At 37.5% G+C, this 19,188-nt stretch overlaps 1 protein-coding gene across 1 annotated transcript in view; it reads right to left on the bottom strand.

Annotated features, from left to right (window-relative positions):
• Positions 1-692: 692 nt before the first annotated feature.
• LOC147069256 (retinal guanylyl cyclase 2) overlaps positions 693-19,188 on the bottom strand; it is a 141,271-nt gene continuing 122,775 nt past the window's right edge. The window contains exons 13-14 of the mRNA XM_085951644.1: positions 18,583-18,760; positions 693-1,680 (exon numbers count right to left, since the gene is read on the bottom strand). Of these exons, the coding sequence (XP_085807770.1) occupies positions 693-1,680; positions 18,583-18,760 (1,166 nt within the window). The remainder of the gene's footprint in view (positions 1,681-18,582; positions 18,761-19,188) is intronic.

Below are 19,188 nucleotides of genomic sequence, written 5' to 3'. Positions count from 1 at the left end.
ATAATATGTTTAATAAGAAAATAAATATAATTACATTTCTATATTCTGTCAACGTGTCTAAATATATCTAAATAAAGATGTTTATATATTATGTTAATATTGCGTAGAACATAGCTGGGCTGGACTGCTGGAAATAATGACTATCAATAGACAGCCTTGGGAAATAAAGTGAGGTGCTTATTTTCAAATGCCGATAAGTCCACAGTTCAATATTTGTGGTAACTGATGTTTTTCTGTTTCAAGTGTAAATTATTTGTTTTAACGTTTGTTTCTTATTAGGTACGTCGTATTGAATTATAAAATAAGGGCAATATTCCCATTTTGAAGAAGTAGTTTGTAGAAGAAAATAAAATTAGAAATATCGGTTTTACCCTTTTAAATGTTTTTCGTGTATTTTAGAAGTTATAGATCTTTAAAATAAATATTGTTTGAAATCTTTTTTATTATACTGCTTAAGTGGACTTATCTGTTTTTGAAAAAAATATCATATGTCTTCAAAAGTGACCATTCTCTTTTTTATGTGTTGATTCTTTATAATTTTTTTCTGACGAAAAAGATGCATTTGAAATGTCGGTTCAATACCTTGAAATGAATCATCTTCCCTTAGACCTAAGCAACATTAAATTTTATGCCTAGCACAATATTTAAAAAAAAAACACACCAGGGGAAGCTTGAACCACTGTCAAGATCTCTTATCTTTGACCTATAGCCGACGTGAGAGATTCCGTGCTGACACTTTTAGAATTGCCAGGAAACGTAGAAACCGTTTCCAATCTTCTTTTATATTGCTTTGGAGACGCTAAAATAACAGGCACCAGCGGCACTTCTTCGATTCGCTCCAAATCTGTTGCAGCCCCTGCCGAATTTTGCTTGCAAAGCCGTGGCTGAGTTCTCACAGAATTCTGCGAAGCCAGGTTCCCCTCCGGTACAGCGTTTCCTGAATCATCAGCTCTGTCCAAAGAGAACTGTCTCTTCAGCATTCTTCCTCCACCATGCCTCGAGTCACCCCCTCCTCCAAAGCTAATTTTACTTTGATTCAACTGATTGATGTTTGAATCGCTTGGACTTAGACATCTGTAATGGTTGTATGGTGTACTCAAATCAGTTCCTTCAAACATTAAAGATCTTTTATATTTAGCTATATCTTTATAACGATTGCTTACTAAAGATGTAGTTGACGATCCTAGTAAGGCTGCTGCCACTTCAGAAGCTGATACTGGAGTTCCTAAAGTCATCTGATGTGCACCAGTTTGTAGCCTATTTCCTATCCCACCAGCAACAGGAACATCCGCTTTAACTATCTGATCAAAATTCATCTGAGAATCTTCACTAATTTCTGTTGTAATTACTGGTATCGTGGGGTTAACGTCTGGAAAATCCTGCGATACATTTGGAGTATCCAAAATATCTAAACTGATTTTGGTATCTATACTATTGGGTTTTATTATTATGGATTCGGTTTGTTCTTCACATATTGTTGGCGTTACACTCTTGTGCTGATCCGGGTCCAGTGGCGACGTGGTCTCCACGCTGAAGAATGACCTGTCGATGCTGAAGTGGTGAGGTTTCTCTGCAACGTCAGAAGGCGCAGGGGAGACATGGCCGAGGGTGGCTGCTTCTAATGCTAGTTCATCCGCCCGAGCCGCTTGCATTCGGTTGACTACGATGCACTCCTCCACACTGCGGGTAAAGAATTAAATATATATTTAAAAAGAATTAAAATATAATATAAAGTCAAATAATGCTAAGGAGAACGTTATACAAAACCCTGGATATCTTTGAAAGAAAGATAATAAGACTAGTCTTCGGAGCTGTATGTGAGGAGGATGGCACGTGGCGAGGAAGGTACAACCATGAAATATATGCGTTTTATGAAGCCCCCCTGTAGTCTCACACGTGAAACTGGGGCGACTTCGTTGGGCAGGCCATGTCACAAGGATGGACACCCAACCACCAAAGAGGCAGAGAGAAGGGAAAAGGAGGTTCGGGAGACCTTGACTGCGGTGGCTGGACTGTATAGAAAGAGACACAGCATACCTGAGAATAAGGTGGTGGAGAAAGCTTGCGGCAGACAGAGGGGAGTAAAGACGTTTCCTGGAGGCGGCCAAGAACCACATTTGATTGTAGTGCCGATGATGATGAATGCTAAGGAGAAAACACCCTTTATGTCTAAACGTCACTGGTTATGTTTAAGTTTCCCGCTCAGAATCGGGTCTGACCGACGCCATTATCAAAATGTCCGCTAGGCCGAATCTCCCGCGAAAATTTACCTACTCTTAACTAACTTTATTACCTATAGGCACAGTCTCTCCGGAAGACACTCTCACCCTTAACTTTTTGAATGCGAATGATGAATATTTAATGTAGTTATTATTAAACCGCCGCACGGACGGCGTCTGAAACTAGGTCATCCATTTTTTTTTCAAAATCTTTCGAATTTCAAATTGAGTTGACTTATCGCAACAGTACTTACTTAGAAAAACTTAAAAATTCTCCGCCGTATATATGGACCGATCAGGGGCACCAATTGGAGAAGAAGATATAATGCTGAGCTCTACGGGCTGTACGAAGATTGCAGCGCAGTTCAATCAATTAAGATTGGGAGACTGGGATGGCTAGGTCATGTGCTCCGTATGAATGGTATAATGAACCGGCAAAGAGAGTGATGTCCAGCAATCCAATAGGGCGTAGAAGAAGAGTCAGGCCAAAGACTCGCTGGTTGGATGGAGCTGCCAGTGACTGCCGTATTCTGTGGGTACCGAATTGGAAAGCGGCCACACTGTATAGGAACAGGTGGAGGGAGCTGTTGGAGGAGGCCAAGACCCACACCGGGTTGTCGCGCCCCTGATGATGATGATGACTTACTTAGCCAAAAGAGAAACATACTCAAAAAAAACCAAGTGATATTTAATGATACCTGCCCACAGATTCGGAATTATTTTACGATGTACCTAGTGGAAACAATAATTAACATATGGCGATAAACAACTCAATCCGAGCCAGCATATGGATCGGCGATATTAACTCATTCACCGTAGAACATTTAATTACTATTTAATTATCACATTTAAATAACATGCTAATTATATCTAATAGCCATCTAATGCCGACTAAGGATTAAATGATATAATACCGATATTACAAATTCTTTAATAATATCCATTTCACGGAGTGTCCAATTAAGGTAAACTCAGTAAATAGCTTACCGCAGATTGTTTCCGCGATATCAATTTTCCCACACAGTCAGCTATAACCGATGACGCAAACTTCATATAGTAGCTGATTCAATTACAATAATTATTTCCTAAATATTCTTTTCAAGATATCATTTTGCTTGTGAGCACATCAATAAATAGCGGATCATAATTCATTGGACATGTTACTCCAATATAAGTTCGCGGTCTGTTAGTATCTTAGTCGCGGAATCGCTCCGCACAACGTCATCTCATTCTACCGAGATCGGACCTCGGAAAATTATCATAAGTATTGTAACATAATTACTGTAACATACTCTTGTACCGTCTGTTTACGCTACAAATAAAACTTGCTCCTCCATCCATCGGAGCAACCACCAAATCTCGACCTCTCATCTTTACTTCCGACGACCTCTACATCCACAACATCATGATTATCCACAGTGATGACTCCCACAAACATAATATTCTGTAACAAAGTGACTTGTATACGATTTTCACCGGCAACACATTAATTGTGAAAAACAAATGAATAATTGAACAATGTAATATTACGTAAAAAATGGTGAATAAATATGTGAATAAAATAGAGGAGAGAATGTGTGAATAAAAATATAAATTGTAGAAATTGCAAGTTAAAGGTAGAGCATGATTAGATTTAAGCGTGAATAGTAAAATCGGATAATTGAATTATTCAGGGCCATGAGATCGCGCTGACAATTGTATGTGATTAACAGAGAACTAGCATCTATAAAATATGTAAAAAAAATAATTTAAATAGACTAAGAGAACTACGTATAAAAGAGACTTATAAGTGTGTGATAAAATTGAATTGATAAAAAGGGCGCCAAGTGCTGTCTAAGTGTGTACATAATTAAATACCATGTAAATAAAGAAAACACTAGATTTAGAGATAACAATAGTTGTTTATTATAGGCAAAAAAAAACATTAAATTTATTTTGACAAGTATTACAATTGAAATTAAGGAGACTCGGTGATCTTTGTTATGCGAAGACATGCTATTCTACAAAAAAAACATTATAAATAAAAATAATAGGGTACTCATCTGCTCTGCATCCCTTCAAATTGTAGACACTGAATTTTAGAAATTAATGTTAATAAAAGTTCAATAAAGTGAAAGAAAACTGATTTTTATGTGTGGCCGGCGTCCCGTACCGGCCGTTCACAAAAAGTAAGTTAAGTTGAAAGATCCATCCAGTTGAGAAGTCAGGGTAAAAGTGAACGAGATCGATAAAGGTGCAACCCTCCTGTCCGCCAAAGTACAAGTAGGTATCAGCAACGGCCGCGGGGTGGGGGTTTGTGTGAAAGAGAATCGATCTTGCTTCTTCTTCTATCGGTGAGAATTTACCTACTCTCAAATTACGTATAGGTACGTATCCACAACGTGACAACAATTACATCGAAATTTGCAGCCAAGGAACTGAAATACCTAATGGGTGCAGAGAAGCAGGTGACCGATCTCGAGTGTGGAAGAATACGGAATAAACTTAAAACGTGTCAAGGATATTTCATAGATCGAATACTGGCAACTGCTCTCGGTTAATGCACTGACGCTCATTTAATATTGGTGTATTGGAGGTTGCAACACACACTATTGCACGTCTATAATGTTGTAATGGCTTTTTTATTTTAAATTGAAGTAGGTATTAATTACCTTAATTACTCACCGACGTCACGGATCACTCCAAGTGAACGTGAATCACGAGAGACGCATATATTCGATATTTTCTCATAAGTGTTATCAAATTATGTATGTATCTATTATATTATACGGGTCGTATGTATGAGATTCCCCAATTATTTATAAGCTATTTAACCGATGTTCCATCATATAACGTAAAACACTGTTTGTGACGTAAGCAATCTGACGTCACGCGAAATTCAAAATGGCTGCTTCAACTGTCACTTTCACGTCAAGCTTTACCGGCAAAAACTGTATGTATTGCCATATGGAAATGTTTACTGGTAATACTGTATCCTTTCGTACAGTAGAATTATAAAATAAATGTGATAAAATAACTGATAAATTATTTAAAGTTCATAATAATTATTCATTTATAATTATTAAATTTATATGGTACCGTTCGCACACCTTCAGACACATTCACAATTTCAAAATTTTGAATTATTTATCGGGGAATGAAATTTTATAAGATTGCCATAATACGAACACCATGACACATGAGATGCCACATTCGTGACGTCACTTAACAGCTAATTACGTTTGTACTCATGCATACAAACGTGCAGTATTATAGCCTATATGGTTTTTGGGAATCTCATGCATACGACCCTGTGCGTGTATATTATTATAATTCGTTCTGAGCACGTATACACGAGCCAGTGGCAGTTAAAGGGTTGGAAAGGTCCACATTAAAGTAGGCTCGCGGGTTAGTTTTGAAGGTGTGGGAAACCTTTTTGCGGAGATAAATCAAAAGTAATTGATGCGGCAAGGGGCGGCCAACCATTATTCTATTTAAAATACTTAAACAGGCGATTCTAAGTGGCTAATTTTATCTTCATTACGACATAATTAGGCCGTGATTTTCAATGCTAATTGCGTAATATGCTGAAATTTAATTTTAGCTAATAGATGATATTATGTAATATAATTAGGTAAAATTTTCATACCGGTTATGTAAGCCTTTAAAGGGATATGAATATTGATACTGTATTATTATTAGGGACATAATTATATGTTCCCGAAAGCAGAACAGATAATAAATATAATTCTGATAGGCTATAATACCACATCCTTGCGGGCTCCCAGACTAGGATCTTTTGCGGTTCCCCTACCTATCGCTAAGGATAAAGGCAGTGTGGCGATCTACAGTAGTGTTTTCTTAATGGTGAACGCGGTAAAATTAATGTGTACATATATTCAGTGTTTTTTTGTATATTTTAATACACTCATCCATTTGAATTATGGAGTTGTCAAGCATTGATACACAATTAAAATTGTATCGTACAACCACATAATTTAAAATAATAACATTTTTTTGCTATTAAAAACGACTTTTTTTGCTATTAAAAAATTTGTCTTGTGTGTTTATCTCACTTATCTGGTCGACTCGTCACGCCGGGCCCCTCCTGAGCCCAGGCCCCCAGGCTAGAGCCCTGTCAGCCCTTCCTTGTGGGGGGCATGATAATACCAGTAGGTACAGTTAATTATTTTGACGCAGGGTTTTGAATATGTGAGTGTCATACGAAAATGAACCACGCATTATAGATGTGCAAAAATGTGTGTAATACACCAATATTAAATAAACGTCAATGCATAAACCGAGAGAAGTTGTCAGTATTCGACGTATGACGTATTCTTGACACGTGTTTAAATTTATCCAGTATCTTTACTTAGTCGAGATCGGTTGTCTGGTTCTACTTACCCGTTAGCTATTTCGGTTCGTGTCCGGAAACTTGTACGTATGCTGTTCGCCGTATCACACTTACTTATATATAAGTATATCGGAGAATTATATGGCCGTTTATTAAAGACCGTCCGACCTCTTTGGGTCGTATAGTACTGACATAAAATTTATGTTTAAATAAAACACGGTTATTGTCGGTTTACACTTTACAGGTAGCTAGCAGTAAACAATTTTAAAAAATAACCGATAATCTGGATTATTTGTTGGGTTAGGTTAGGTTAGGTTAGGTTAGGTTAGGTTAGGTTAGGTTAGGTTAGGTTAGGTTAGGTTAGGTTAGTCCACAGAAAAACTAAGACCCGGCTCTATAAAACCGTCATACGCACAGTCGCTGCATACGGGTGCGAGTCATGGACGCTAAATGTGAAAGCAGCTGAAATGGTGGATTGCTTTGAGAGAAAGATCCTGAGGCGGATATCCGGACCCATGAATGATGGTGGGGAGTGGAGAATTAGGTATAACACGGAACTATACCGCTTATACCAAGATTCAAAACTCTCCACCTTCATAAAACTCCAGAGGCTGAACTGGGCAGGCCATGTCCAGCGCATGCCTGAGTCACGGATACCGAAGAAGATCCTCGAAAAAAACCCAGGGGGGAAAAGGCCAGTGGGAAAGCCACGTACACGATGGGGTGACAACATTACAAAAGATGCCAACCAGCTGCTCAAAATCATGAACTGGAAAAGACGTGCGGAGGACCGTTCCGGCTGGAGGACGGTGGTGGAGGAGGCCAGGGTTCGACTTGAACTGTAGCGCCATCGAAGAAGAAGAAGGTTAGGTTAGGTTTTCATTCTTGAATTCATGAATTTTGCTAAAATCAGCTATGAAAATTGAATTAATGTTCATATTGAATCAAATACAATTGGAGACCGTATAGTATACGGTCATCTCTTTCCGATAAGAAAGCTCACGGCGAACTGTGCAACGGTGAAATGTTTTACGAAAAATTTACATGTAACCATTTCAGTTCCCATTATTTCTGAGTTCCCGACTCATGTGGTGTAAATGAGAACTTATTATCCTTGGTTATTTTGCCACCAACCAAACCCGTCCTCTACATAATCTAACCAGTTTTAATCTTGTGTATCACGGTCTGCGAAGTATCTTCAGTTTGATATGCCTATGAAGGAATAGTTATCAAAGACTGAGGTCGCCATGTAATCCAGTGTGCTTTGACTAAGTTTAATTAATGTTGAGCTGAAAGAAGACCACGGAGAAACTGACAATGAAATAATTTTATATAAAACAAAAAGACTTTTATATTGTGACCGCCAGAGAGTATGACGCTCCAATCCCTTGTAACAAAACCTCAAGAATTCCGTCGCCATTGCCAACCAAATTTCACCCCACAGCGGTGCTACAAAAGCGATCTACGCGTCTTAGGTCTCACATGGCGCGATCTTGTGTTTGCCCTATGCTCGAAAGCTAGAGCGTGACAGGGTGAAGTAAATAAGTATCAGACTCAGTAGATATAGTTTTCATGATGTTGTATATATCACTGGACTGGACATAGTGAATATGTTATTAGTATTTGTACAGAATTCTAAAATTTAAATGTTTTGGTTTGACGAGCTCTCAAGACAAGTACATTTTTTCATGCAAGCATTTTTTCGGTACAGTTCGGTTATGAGGAATACAGCGGAAAACACATTTTGAAAATAGCCGATATACTGAATTATTTGTTAGGTTAATGTTACACCCCCGTATGGTCCCCATTTGGGGATGTCTCTGTGTATCTGGAGAGGCCCGAGTCGGTATCAAATCCAACAAATATTAAGCGCTGATTACGAAAATAAATAATAATAGAGCCGGCAATGCCGTAGCTTATGACGGTTGAAAAATATTGCAACGTCGCCGTCTTTCGACAACGCGCTCGTTGAAAGCGAAACACAAGATGGCAGATAATACGCTCTAAACAGCCAAACAGTGAACACGCACATTTCGTCCTCCGTAAAATAAATTATTCAAAATGTAACTATTATATAATATTAACTTAAATAAATCTCGCCGTTTCTGATCACAATTCCGGTGTGTTAATTGTCCACCTCCACATCCCGAATCCAGACGAAAAACCATACCAAAATAAAAGTGACTGCTTGCCACTTTCGAAAATGGAGGGAAGTGATATTAACCTAACCAAACCTAACCTTACCTAACCTAACCCAACCTAACTTAACCTAAACTAACCCAAACTAACAAATAATCCAGTATATCGGGTATTTTCAAAATGGGTTTTCCGCTGTATTCCTCATAACCGAACTGTACCCATTTTCTTTTAAAAATGTAACAGTGCATCAATTAAAAACGACACCCAATTTATATAACTTTTATAACTATGTAGAATTAACAATCGTGTATTTAATTTTGAAGTCGATTTACTGTAAGTACCTACTTGGTCACCAGTGCAATTGTATTATTTCAATATTCAGCACCTCAATAATTAGGTATAACATTAAATAAAACATAGAAGCCGGCTTGAGAGTGGGTCCATTGTTTGGGCCCCGCACCAGTTGAAATACGACCTTAAGGTGGAGCGAGTTCAAGAGAAATTTTTGAGACTCCTTCACTTGAGGTTGTATGGATACTATCCGCAGCTTTATTTAACTGGCTACCTCTTAGGTATGCTTAGGTACATACTGTAGCTTAAACTCTAGATGATATTTATATTTGGCCACGTATTTTTTCCGAGTTATACGCGGTGAAAATGAGAACTCCGCCTTCTTGATTGTATTGACATGTATATCCCTAATAACTGTCTTAAAAATTGGGAGCATCAATTGTTTGTTCTCCCAAGGTGCAGAACTAACCTGACATTGGTAATGCCAATTGGGAGGGCAATAACTCTGTTCAACTAAATCACTTTGAATATTGACATATTCCACTTGCATGATATGAGTATAGGTGGGCATTGTTTGGTAAATACTGAAAATACGGTCTGCTTGGTTCATTTGGTGTATTTCGTTGTAAGTATCTAATTTATAGATTTTTTTGTATTTACACTTCTCTACTGTTTAAGATCTTTTAGGTATATAATACTATTTTAATTATATTTCTCTGTTTCTAAATATCATGTTGTGAACGTCTTGAATTAATAATTTGTAATGTTCACTAAGTATGTATATGTAAAATAAATTGAATTTGAATTTGAAAAAACTCAAATATACATGTGAGTATTTATATTCTATAACAGTCACTAACTGTGCGAAACATAATATTATGTTGAAAAGTATTTTACCACGTTTTTTTAGCTCGTATTCTTGTTTGTCCGGTGGTTGTTTATCCAGTAAAAATATTGCAATCGATTTTTAACTAACTTCCCAACTAACTAGACATTTGAAACTTTTAGAATATATCCGAACACGATGCCAATGCATTTTTTTAATACTTTTAGCCATCTTTAAGTAGAATTGAATTCATTTTCAGTTAATTCTGTTTTGTATGAAAAGTTATTTCGGAAGAAATCCGTAATTCAATCCACTATTATTGGTTGCTAAGGTGATCCTAGCAACTAAATTGTTAATATATACCTGCGTTACTATGGAAATCAAAATGACATTTCAGTATTCTATATTTGTTTGTTGCAAAATAGTAAAAAAATGATTTGTTGACAATTGCCTTATTTGTCCTAAATTATGAATACATAGAATTGTCAAGTTTATATGATTCAACAGAAAATTAAAAAACGTGGTATATAAAAAGTTCTTTTTATATTGTAATTATTTTATATTTGGTGACTACCATGTAATGAACTTAGTTTGTAAGCAATAATAATATATCTCACTGACAATGAAATTTCAATGTATCACCCATCAGTCCAGGGTGCTTTCTCCATTTCTCCCAACCTATTAATCTAATTTCCTCGTCTCCTTGTACATTATTTTTCTTCATGGAGCTGATGTATTATATTTCCAAGACAAGCCTCCGAAGGCTTCAAAGGAAAGCGGAAAACAGAAGCGCCACCTCTTATCTTAATGAAAAAAACACAATTTTACGCCTTATTTTAGACGTTCTCAAACCGTGTTTCGGATTTCTTTGTACCGGTAGAATTTTAGAAGGTATACATTAAAGGTGAGTTAGAAATACTGTCACCAGTTTGTGTACTCAAGTCTCGGCATGCTACTACCCATACTCAGTACGTGTGGCCCAATAAACTTGTTCAAACTTGTTGATGAGATCATCGCTGAAAATCGCTAGTTGGTACAGTTGATAGACTTTCAATACTATTGACATTAAATGCGCGCGAGCAAGATAGCATAATACACGTATGTCGATCCGTGATATACTCAACTGTCATTGGCGTCATTGCTCTCCCTTTCTTTCCAGTTGTAAAGTTGGTATAGTGAAGGACAGAAATGGTGACAAGTTCGTTCCTTATTAATAATATGGAGTTAGTTTTAGTTCCAGTTGAGTATGAGACTGATAAGTATTTACGCGTCTATATGGTTTTGTCACGTCGATATTCTCGATTTTTTAGTGTTATAATTGGAACTTATAAACTGAATTCAAATTTTATGCGTGATTGTATAAATGGATTATAATTATTATAAAAAAAAAAATTGTGTAAAAATGGCTTCTAAGCTTGGCACGCCAAACGCTCTATATAGTATTCCAAATATTAGTAAGTATTTTGGAACAAGTTTCGATACTAAGTATTTTTTTATACATATAGTAGGTATACTTAGTCTTCAAAATCGACCAGTTTTCCCACCTCTAGTGACTACGCTATAAATATTTGAGTATCGCTGTTGTTGATCATTAATATCTTTTAGGATACTTAGAAACACTATATATATAAATACAATAGTAAAGATATGTCAGTTTTAAAATTTCACTTAGTAAGAGAAGAATAATATCAGCGAACACAGAATTATTTATGGCTCCTTGAAGCTACTAAACTGAGAGAACTTATAAAGCTTTTAAATCATGTGGATATGATGGTCCTAGTCTATTTAGGCTATACTTCAGCTGATGCATGGTCTTAAAACGATCGTGAGTACGCGAAGCGCAGATTGTGCAAACGACGCGTGACGAAAGAAACATAATTTGTCATAAAAATTCAACAAGCGTCCATTTAATGTTATGTTTACTGTAATTCAAGTAATAATAATAATATAATCATTGACATGTTTTATTTTTCGAGTAAATACGTAACGTTTTTTAGTCATCTTTACACGATTTAAGAGTTAATTCCTCCGACGCCATCACAAAACAAATTGACGTGCTCACAGGTCGACTATCGCTCTCCGACTGGCAACGCATGCAAAATTACGTCCCACCTATTGCTGAAAATTAGAGAAGTATGCTCTTAAGACATTTTAGGATCCACGCAATAAAGGGTGAATTCTTTGGTTAGATAGATCTCACGAAAAGGTTAACTGTCATACCGAGCTATGATACAGGTTTACATGTAAACTGTACGTAAAACATTTCGCCGTGAGTTTTATTATCGGTAAGAGATGACCATAATACTATACGGTCTCCAATTTTATTAGATTCGATATGAACATTAATTAAATTTTTTTAGCCGATTTTGGCAAAATTCATGAATTCAATAATGAAAACCTAACCTAACCTAGTCCTACAAACTTATCTAAAGAACGGTCAAAATGGAACTATGAACTACCATATGGACGCCATATTGAAAACGTCATTCGAATAACAGATTCTGTTCAGTTGCGAATCTTGATTGGGTAGTTTTCGTCTGTGGCTCCCCCATAAATTCTTCAGTAGGTCTGTAACATAACTTAACCTAACCTAACCCAACAAATAATCCAGTATATCAGCTATTTTCAAAATTTGTTTGCTGCTGGCTTCCTGTAAACCGACAAGAGCCGTATTTTATTCAGCATTATGTGACCCAACGAGGTTGGACTGTTTTTAATTTACGACCATTAATACCGATACCAAGACCGGACGCACAAGCGGTGTCGGATTTTTAATCCACAGACTCTGGAAAGATCGCATAGTTGAATTTGATTTCTCCTCAGATAGAGTAGCAAGTTTAACACTTCAGCTCAGCAAAAGATACCAGATTCTGCTTTTGCAAGTTTATGCGCCCACTCAAAACTCACCTGATGAAAAAGTGGAGGAGCTATATGAAGAAATCAGTACGTTGAAAAATAAACGGAAATGTCACTTCACTATCATCATGGGAGACTTTAATGCACGAATCGGATCTCAACACCAGGATGATGTAGCGGTCGGGCACTTCGGACATGGCACCAGGGATGGCCGAGGAGACATGTTAGTGGAGTTTGCGGAAAACCACAATCTCTACATCATGAACTCATTCTTCAAAAAGAAGCCTTCTCGAAAATGGACATGGCGAAGCCCAGCAAAACGAACCAGCGAAATCGACTACATCCTCACCGACAAGAAGGATATTTTTCTAGACTGCACAGTCATTAACAAATTTCATACTGGCAGCGACCACCGAATGGTAAGGTGTAAAGTACGATTTAACATCAAACGTGAGAGATCCAAACTGATGCAGAAGCCCAGAGTCCGCAGAGGCTTGAGAAGCAGAGTCGAATTCCAACAAGAGCTGGAGAACAGGCTAGCGGCTTTCCAAGCTGAAAATGACCCCATCTCCCTACAAAACACCGAGGCAGTAACAAAAATCATTATAGAATCTTTGGAAGAGACAGTTGCTGCTGTGGTTGAACGAGTAAGCAAACTTTCAAAGGAAACGTTGGATCTTATGAAGCTGCGTAAGAGTACAAAAAGCGAGCAACAAGTTGCAAGTGATCTCGAATACTCCACGCTGTGCAAAACTCTACGTAAAAACATACGAGAAGATCTTCGTAAGTTCAATATGAACCTTGTAGAATCAATTGTTGCGTCAGGAAAGAGCTTACATAAGAACAAGCAGCATCTGTCAATAGGGAGATGGCAGATCACGACACTAAAAGCGCAAGATGGAAGTATCGTGCGTAACTGGGATCATCTACTGGGCACTGTTGTTGAGTTTTACAGCGCTCTATACAAAGATGACACTGACATCAACTCAGATCTTCCGGTGAACGGAGAATATGGAGATCCTCTTCCCGAGGTTACTACCACGGAGGTGGAATATGCTATAATGTGCATGAAGAGTGGGAAAGCCCCGGGAGAAGATGGGCTGACTATCGATGTTCTCAAACGGGCCGGGAGGACGGTGAGCGATGTGCTCGCACGTCTGTTCACGTCTTGTCTGCACGAAGAGAACATCCCAGAGTCATGGAAAAATGCCTCCATTATTATTCTCCATAAAACAGGAGACACTGAAGATCTGAAAAACTATCGACCAATTAGTCTACTGCCAATTCTGTATAAAGTTTTCACGAAAATACTTTCAAACCGTCTCGAAACAGTTCTAGACGAGAACCAACCAAGAGAGCAAGCCGGAATCAGAAGAGGCTACAGTACTATGGATCATATACAGGTCGTCAGGGAAATCATAGAGCGCTACCAGGAATACAAACTGCCATTATATCTTGGTTTTATAGACTATGAAAAAGCGTTTGATTCCATCAAAAAATTCTCAATTATAGACGCCCTTAGCAACCAAGGAATTTCCAGACGCTATATAAACATATTGAACAGTATATAAAGTGATGCCACAACATGCGTGAAACTCCACAAACGGTCGTGTAAATTCCCCATTAACAAAGGTATCCGGCAAGGTGATACCATTTCACCTAAACTATTCACCGCTACTCTTGAGGACTTATTTAGGAAACTTGATTGGGAGAAAAAAGGTGTTCCAATTAATGGGGAGCACCTCAGTCACCTGCGCTTTGCAGATGATATTGTTATACTCTCACAAGACCCGAAAGACCTCCAAGGTAGAATGCAAGAACTCGCGGATGTCAGTCAAACGGTCGGTCTAAAGATAAATGTCTCAAAGACAAAAGTGATGAGGAATTGTTTTTCGGACCCTGCGATTATCTGTATTTCTGGGACCCAACTCGAGCAAGTCAGCAGCTACGTCTATCTCGGACAGCAGGTGTCCATAGACGGAAGCATGCACGATGAAATTGCTCGAAGAACAAAGCTGGGATGGAGTGCTTTCGGACGTCTGAATATTATCTTCAAGAGTGACCTACCATTATGTCTTAGGCGTAGGGTGTTCAACCAATGTGTGCTACCCGTGCTCACGTATGGCTGCGAGACGTGAACCCTCAACACGAGAGATGTCCAAAGACTAAGAGTCACACAGCGAGGCATGGAGAGGTGCATGTTGGGCATCACGCGAAAGGACCGTAAGAGGAACGAATGGGTTAGGAAGCAGACAAGAGTACGCGATGTAATAGACGTTGCCAAACAGCTGAAATGGGGATGGGCGGGGCACATTGCTCGCCGCTGGACAAATGCCGTCATCCAGTGGTACTCAAGGGGTACGAAACGACCACAGGGTCGCCCTAAAATCCGCTGGATTGACAAACTGGTAAAGTTCGGCGGAAATACGTGGCAGCGAACGACACAGGACCGAGAGAGTTGGAGAAAGCTTGGGGAGGCCTTCATCCAGCAGTGGATTGACCCCGGCTGATGATGATGAATACCGATACAACATTTCACGGTGTGATACGGCGAACTGCATACGTACAAATTTCCGGATGAAGGGCAGAGGGTAGATATGGGCCAGTTAGGAACGATCCTGCGCCAAAGTACGTGAACGTTAAATATTGATATTAATTAAGAGCGTACATAAGTGAAACGGTAAATAATTTTAAACTCTATGTTGGACGTAATTTCGGCCGCGTTGCCATTCGGAGAGCGATAGTCGACTTGTGAGCACGTCAATTTGTTTTGTGATGGCGTCGGAGGAATATATTTTTAAATCGTGTAAAGATGACTAAAAAACGTTCCGCATGTACTTGAAAAAGAAAACATGTCAATGAATATACTATTATTATTAGTAATATAACAATAAACATAACATTAAATGAACGCATGTTGGATTTTTATGACAAATTATATTTCGTTCGGCTCGCGTCATTTGCACAATCCGAGCATCGCCTAGTCACGATCTTTTTAGACCATGCCTCAGCTGAGGTATAGCCTTAAATGTCACTCCAATCAATTTATAAGTCTCTAAAGCGAAATATACTGAATATTTAATTATTTCACCAAAGTCGTGGTTATAATTTTATTATTATAGTCAAACAAACCCTCCCACATAAAATCTTTCATTTTTTCATAATATTATAAATTACTTACCAATTGTTTTCTCTGGATCAGGAATGCATAGAAATGAAATATAATACATTGTAAGAAATTATGAATAATATAGAACAATTTTATAAATAGTTGGATAAATTAAAATTAATTGTTACTCAAGCGACTAAAATGAGTATTACGTTAAAGTTCCCACCACCACTCGTCATATATGCACAGCCGTGGATATGCACGGTCACTTTCCATGACGTTTTAAACGTGTCTGAAAGAAGTGATTTTAAGTGCGCATTCCGTCCCGAGATGGAGCCGCACGGGACTGATACTGCAACCATGCACCGTAGTGCTTAAAGAAGAAAGTTAAGAAAGATTTTTTATTGTTTTTTGGACTGGCTCTGCTGTCCGCTGACGTTAAACGCCCTGTGTACCCGCATACTGAGTGTCACGAATTGAAATGGATGAGTCTACAGAGGAGTCGGGCTCACCGCGAGTCCCGCTCCCCATACGACGCCGACGCTGCAAATTTATCGAATGCCGCAAAGTTGGCCTCGGTTGCTATCAGATAAATGAGTATTGTAAGATTTCATATTATGTTAGATAGATGATGTATCCGGAAATTTGTACGTAAACAGTTCACCGCAGGACACTTATTCGTGCGCCGCAGTACGTGAAACATGAGTTCGTGTAACATTTAATCAAATGACGAGTTCTTCGTTGAACATTTCACCGTGGAGTATATTAATTTGTACGTATTCTACAACATGTGGCGAATTTTATGAGATGTCTTTACTAGGTAAGGTTAGGTTAGGTTAGGGTTAATCTAATTGGAACAGTACTATTTGCAAAGTATCGCCGCATTTTGTAAGATACGTACAAATGTATTCCACGGTGAAATGTTCAACGAAGAACTCGTCATTTGATAAAATGTTATACGAACTCATGTTTCACGTACTGCGGCGCACGAATAAGTGTCGCACGATGAACTACATACGTACAACTTACATGTAACCAGATAGATGAAACTTTATCAACGAATTCCAGATTCGTGAAAAACTCCCCTTGATTTCATTTCATCGGACGCTTCATGTTTTTTTTTAATCATATATGTCGCAGGGAGGATGACATTCTTGAAAGAAACTCGTGGTATTTGCTCAAGTCTTGAAGGACGAGGAAGAACTCCATCCAGATATGAGTGTTTCACAAGTATAGTGAACCAAGTCCATTCCGGTTATTTTTGAGTAAGCTAGGTTCAAACATAATATTTGAGTATTTCTAATTCTGTAAGGGTATTCTGTATGATTGCACTTCTGAAGTGTTAGTTTGAGTATATTTTAGTTATTATGTAAGGGAAATCATACCCTTACAGAATAAGAAATACTCAAATATTAGGTTTGAACCTAGCTTATTCAAAAATAACCAGAATGGACTTGGTTCACTATACTTGTGAAACACTCATATGACGCATCAAATTTCATATCTAAATAAGTCTTATTATAGAAGACGACATTTTAAACAATATAACCCCTTAAATATTATGTTCCTCACGTACTTGGTTTGGCCAACTACTATATAATCACCTATTGGTGAAGGGTGGAACTAGGCTGTTATAATCCGACATAAATAGAGCACACTAATCTTTGTCAAGTTATACGTATTTGTTTTCATTGAAATAAGACTACAAATTTCAGATAATGTTGATTAGTTTATTAAATTCATATTAACCCTGCATAATCTCTCTATTATGGTTTAGTTGGGTGGGTTTAATGAATTAAAAATAGACTAACCGGCACCATATGAGCAGTATAACAGCATAGATAGCAATCTCATAAAACTCGAAAAAAAGTTGTGAATACAGTTCCATAGAGATTATAATTGAGAACCAAATAAATTCAATATTTTGTGGAAAACCCAGCATTCTCTTATCAAAACGCACATTTGAAAATCGCTGTTAAAAGCAAAGGCAGTAATCTCACTGTCCTTTCAAAAGCATACACAGCAATGTCCATTTCAACGAATCAAATGCAAGAGAATGTCACGTCACAGGATGGCCACTCCATACTAAACAGACAGTTGGCGGTGATTTTTGTTGGTGCTAATTTTAAATCTTTTTAATATCCCTTTCCAAGTTATGAGGTTTCCTTCGAGCTAATTAACACACAGCAAATATGTTGGCAGTTTACAAAGTTTTTTGGCAAACACAGCAATCTCCAATTTTGTAAGATGCAAAGACAGCAATCTCCACCGCGTGTAGCAAAAGCAGCAATCTCCCGATTAAAATACTAATTATCTTTTTATAGACACACATTAAAGAAAAACTGAGAATAAATTTGTTCCCTGATATCAAAATACTAAAATCATGTATTTTTTAGACTCCGACGAAATCTCCTTTATTATTTATAAGTTTTTGAACTTTTTCTCAAAAACATAACAGTGGGACATTGCTGCCTTTGCTTTTATACCCCTCATATTGTGTAATATTATGTATTCTTAATTCAACGGAAACAAATAATTATGAATGAAAAAGTGTGCGCTATTTTTGTCGGACCACCCCATAGCATACCTAAATTATTATGGTGTGATTTAGACAGGCTTTAATTGATTTTTAAAAACTAACCAGAATCATCTGCAATTTGTATTTTTGGTTTAATGAAAACAAATAATAATTATGACAGAAAAAGTTTTGTATGCAATATTTGTGTTGGATCTTAACAGCCTACCTTTACTCCTCGTCACTGTAACTATCATTACTATTATTGAGATGTACTTAGGTAATAAGTATTACCCAATTGGTGGAGGTTTTGGCAAAGCTTTGTCGAATCCAGCTTTTCCTAACAACCAGTAAGTTGGTAATTTTCCTTTTCCTTTGACTTCTGTTCTGCCTCGGTACTCCAATGAGTAGCCTCCAGCAGCTTCCAGCTTGTCTCTGGTCGCTTGAGAGAGGTGGATCCTCCACGCGGACCCTGTGGATAAAAATACGGAAAAATGATTAGAATTTTATTTTTGACATGTTAGGTAAGGTAATGGCTAACTGGCTCTAACTGGCAGGGTATCTTAAAGGGTGGAGATAACAAAACGTTTAATATTTGAATATTATATTTAAATGAAAAGTATTAATTGATTTTTTGCAGCTCTCTCTTGCAATGCAAGTTTTGCCATACATTGGACGGACCAATTAATAATTAATTTATGTATTTTTTTAAGAAAACAAAACATCATGGAGATAACAATTCTAAATTCAAGACGTGCACAATATGAGATTTACATTATAACAAATATTACCCTCAGAGGAGAGAAGAAGAGAATATATTAAATAATAATAACAATATTAATAATAAAAAATAATAATTACAAGATAAAAAGAACTTTTTATATGCCACGTTTTTAAATT

Source organism: Rhyacophila brunnea, unplaced genomic scaffold (assembly GCF_057557595.1).
Source record: "Rhyacophila brunnea isolate RB1 unplaced genomic scaffold, BYU_Rbru_1.0 scaffold_24, whole genome shotgun sequence".
Taxonomy (NCBI): domain Eukaryota; kingdom Metazoa; phylum Arthropoda; class Insecta; order Trichoptera; family Rhyacophilidae; genus Rhyacophila; species Rhyacophila brunnea.
Note: the sequence above shows the minus strand (reverse complement) of the source record. Positions and strands in the feature narration are given on the sequence as shown.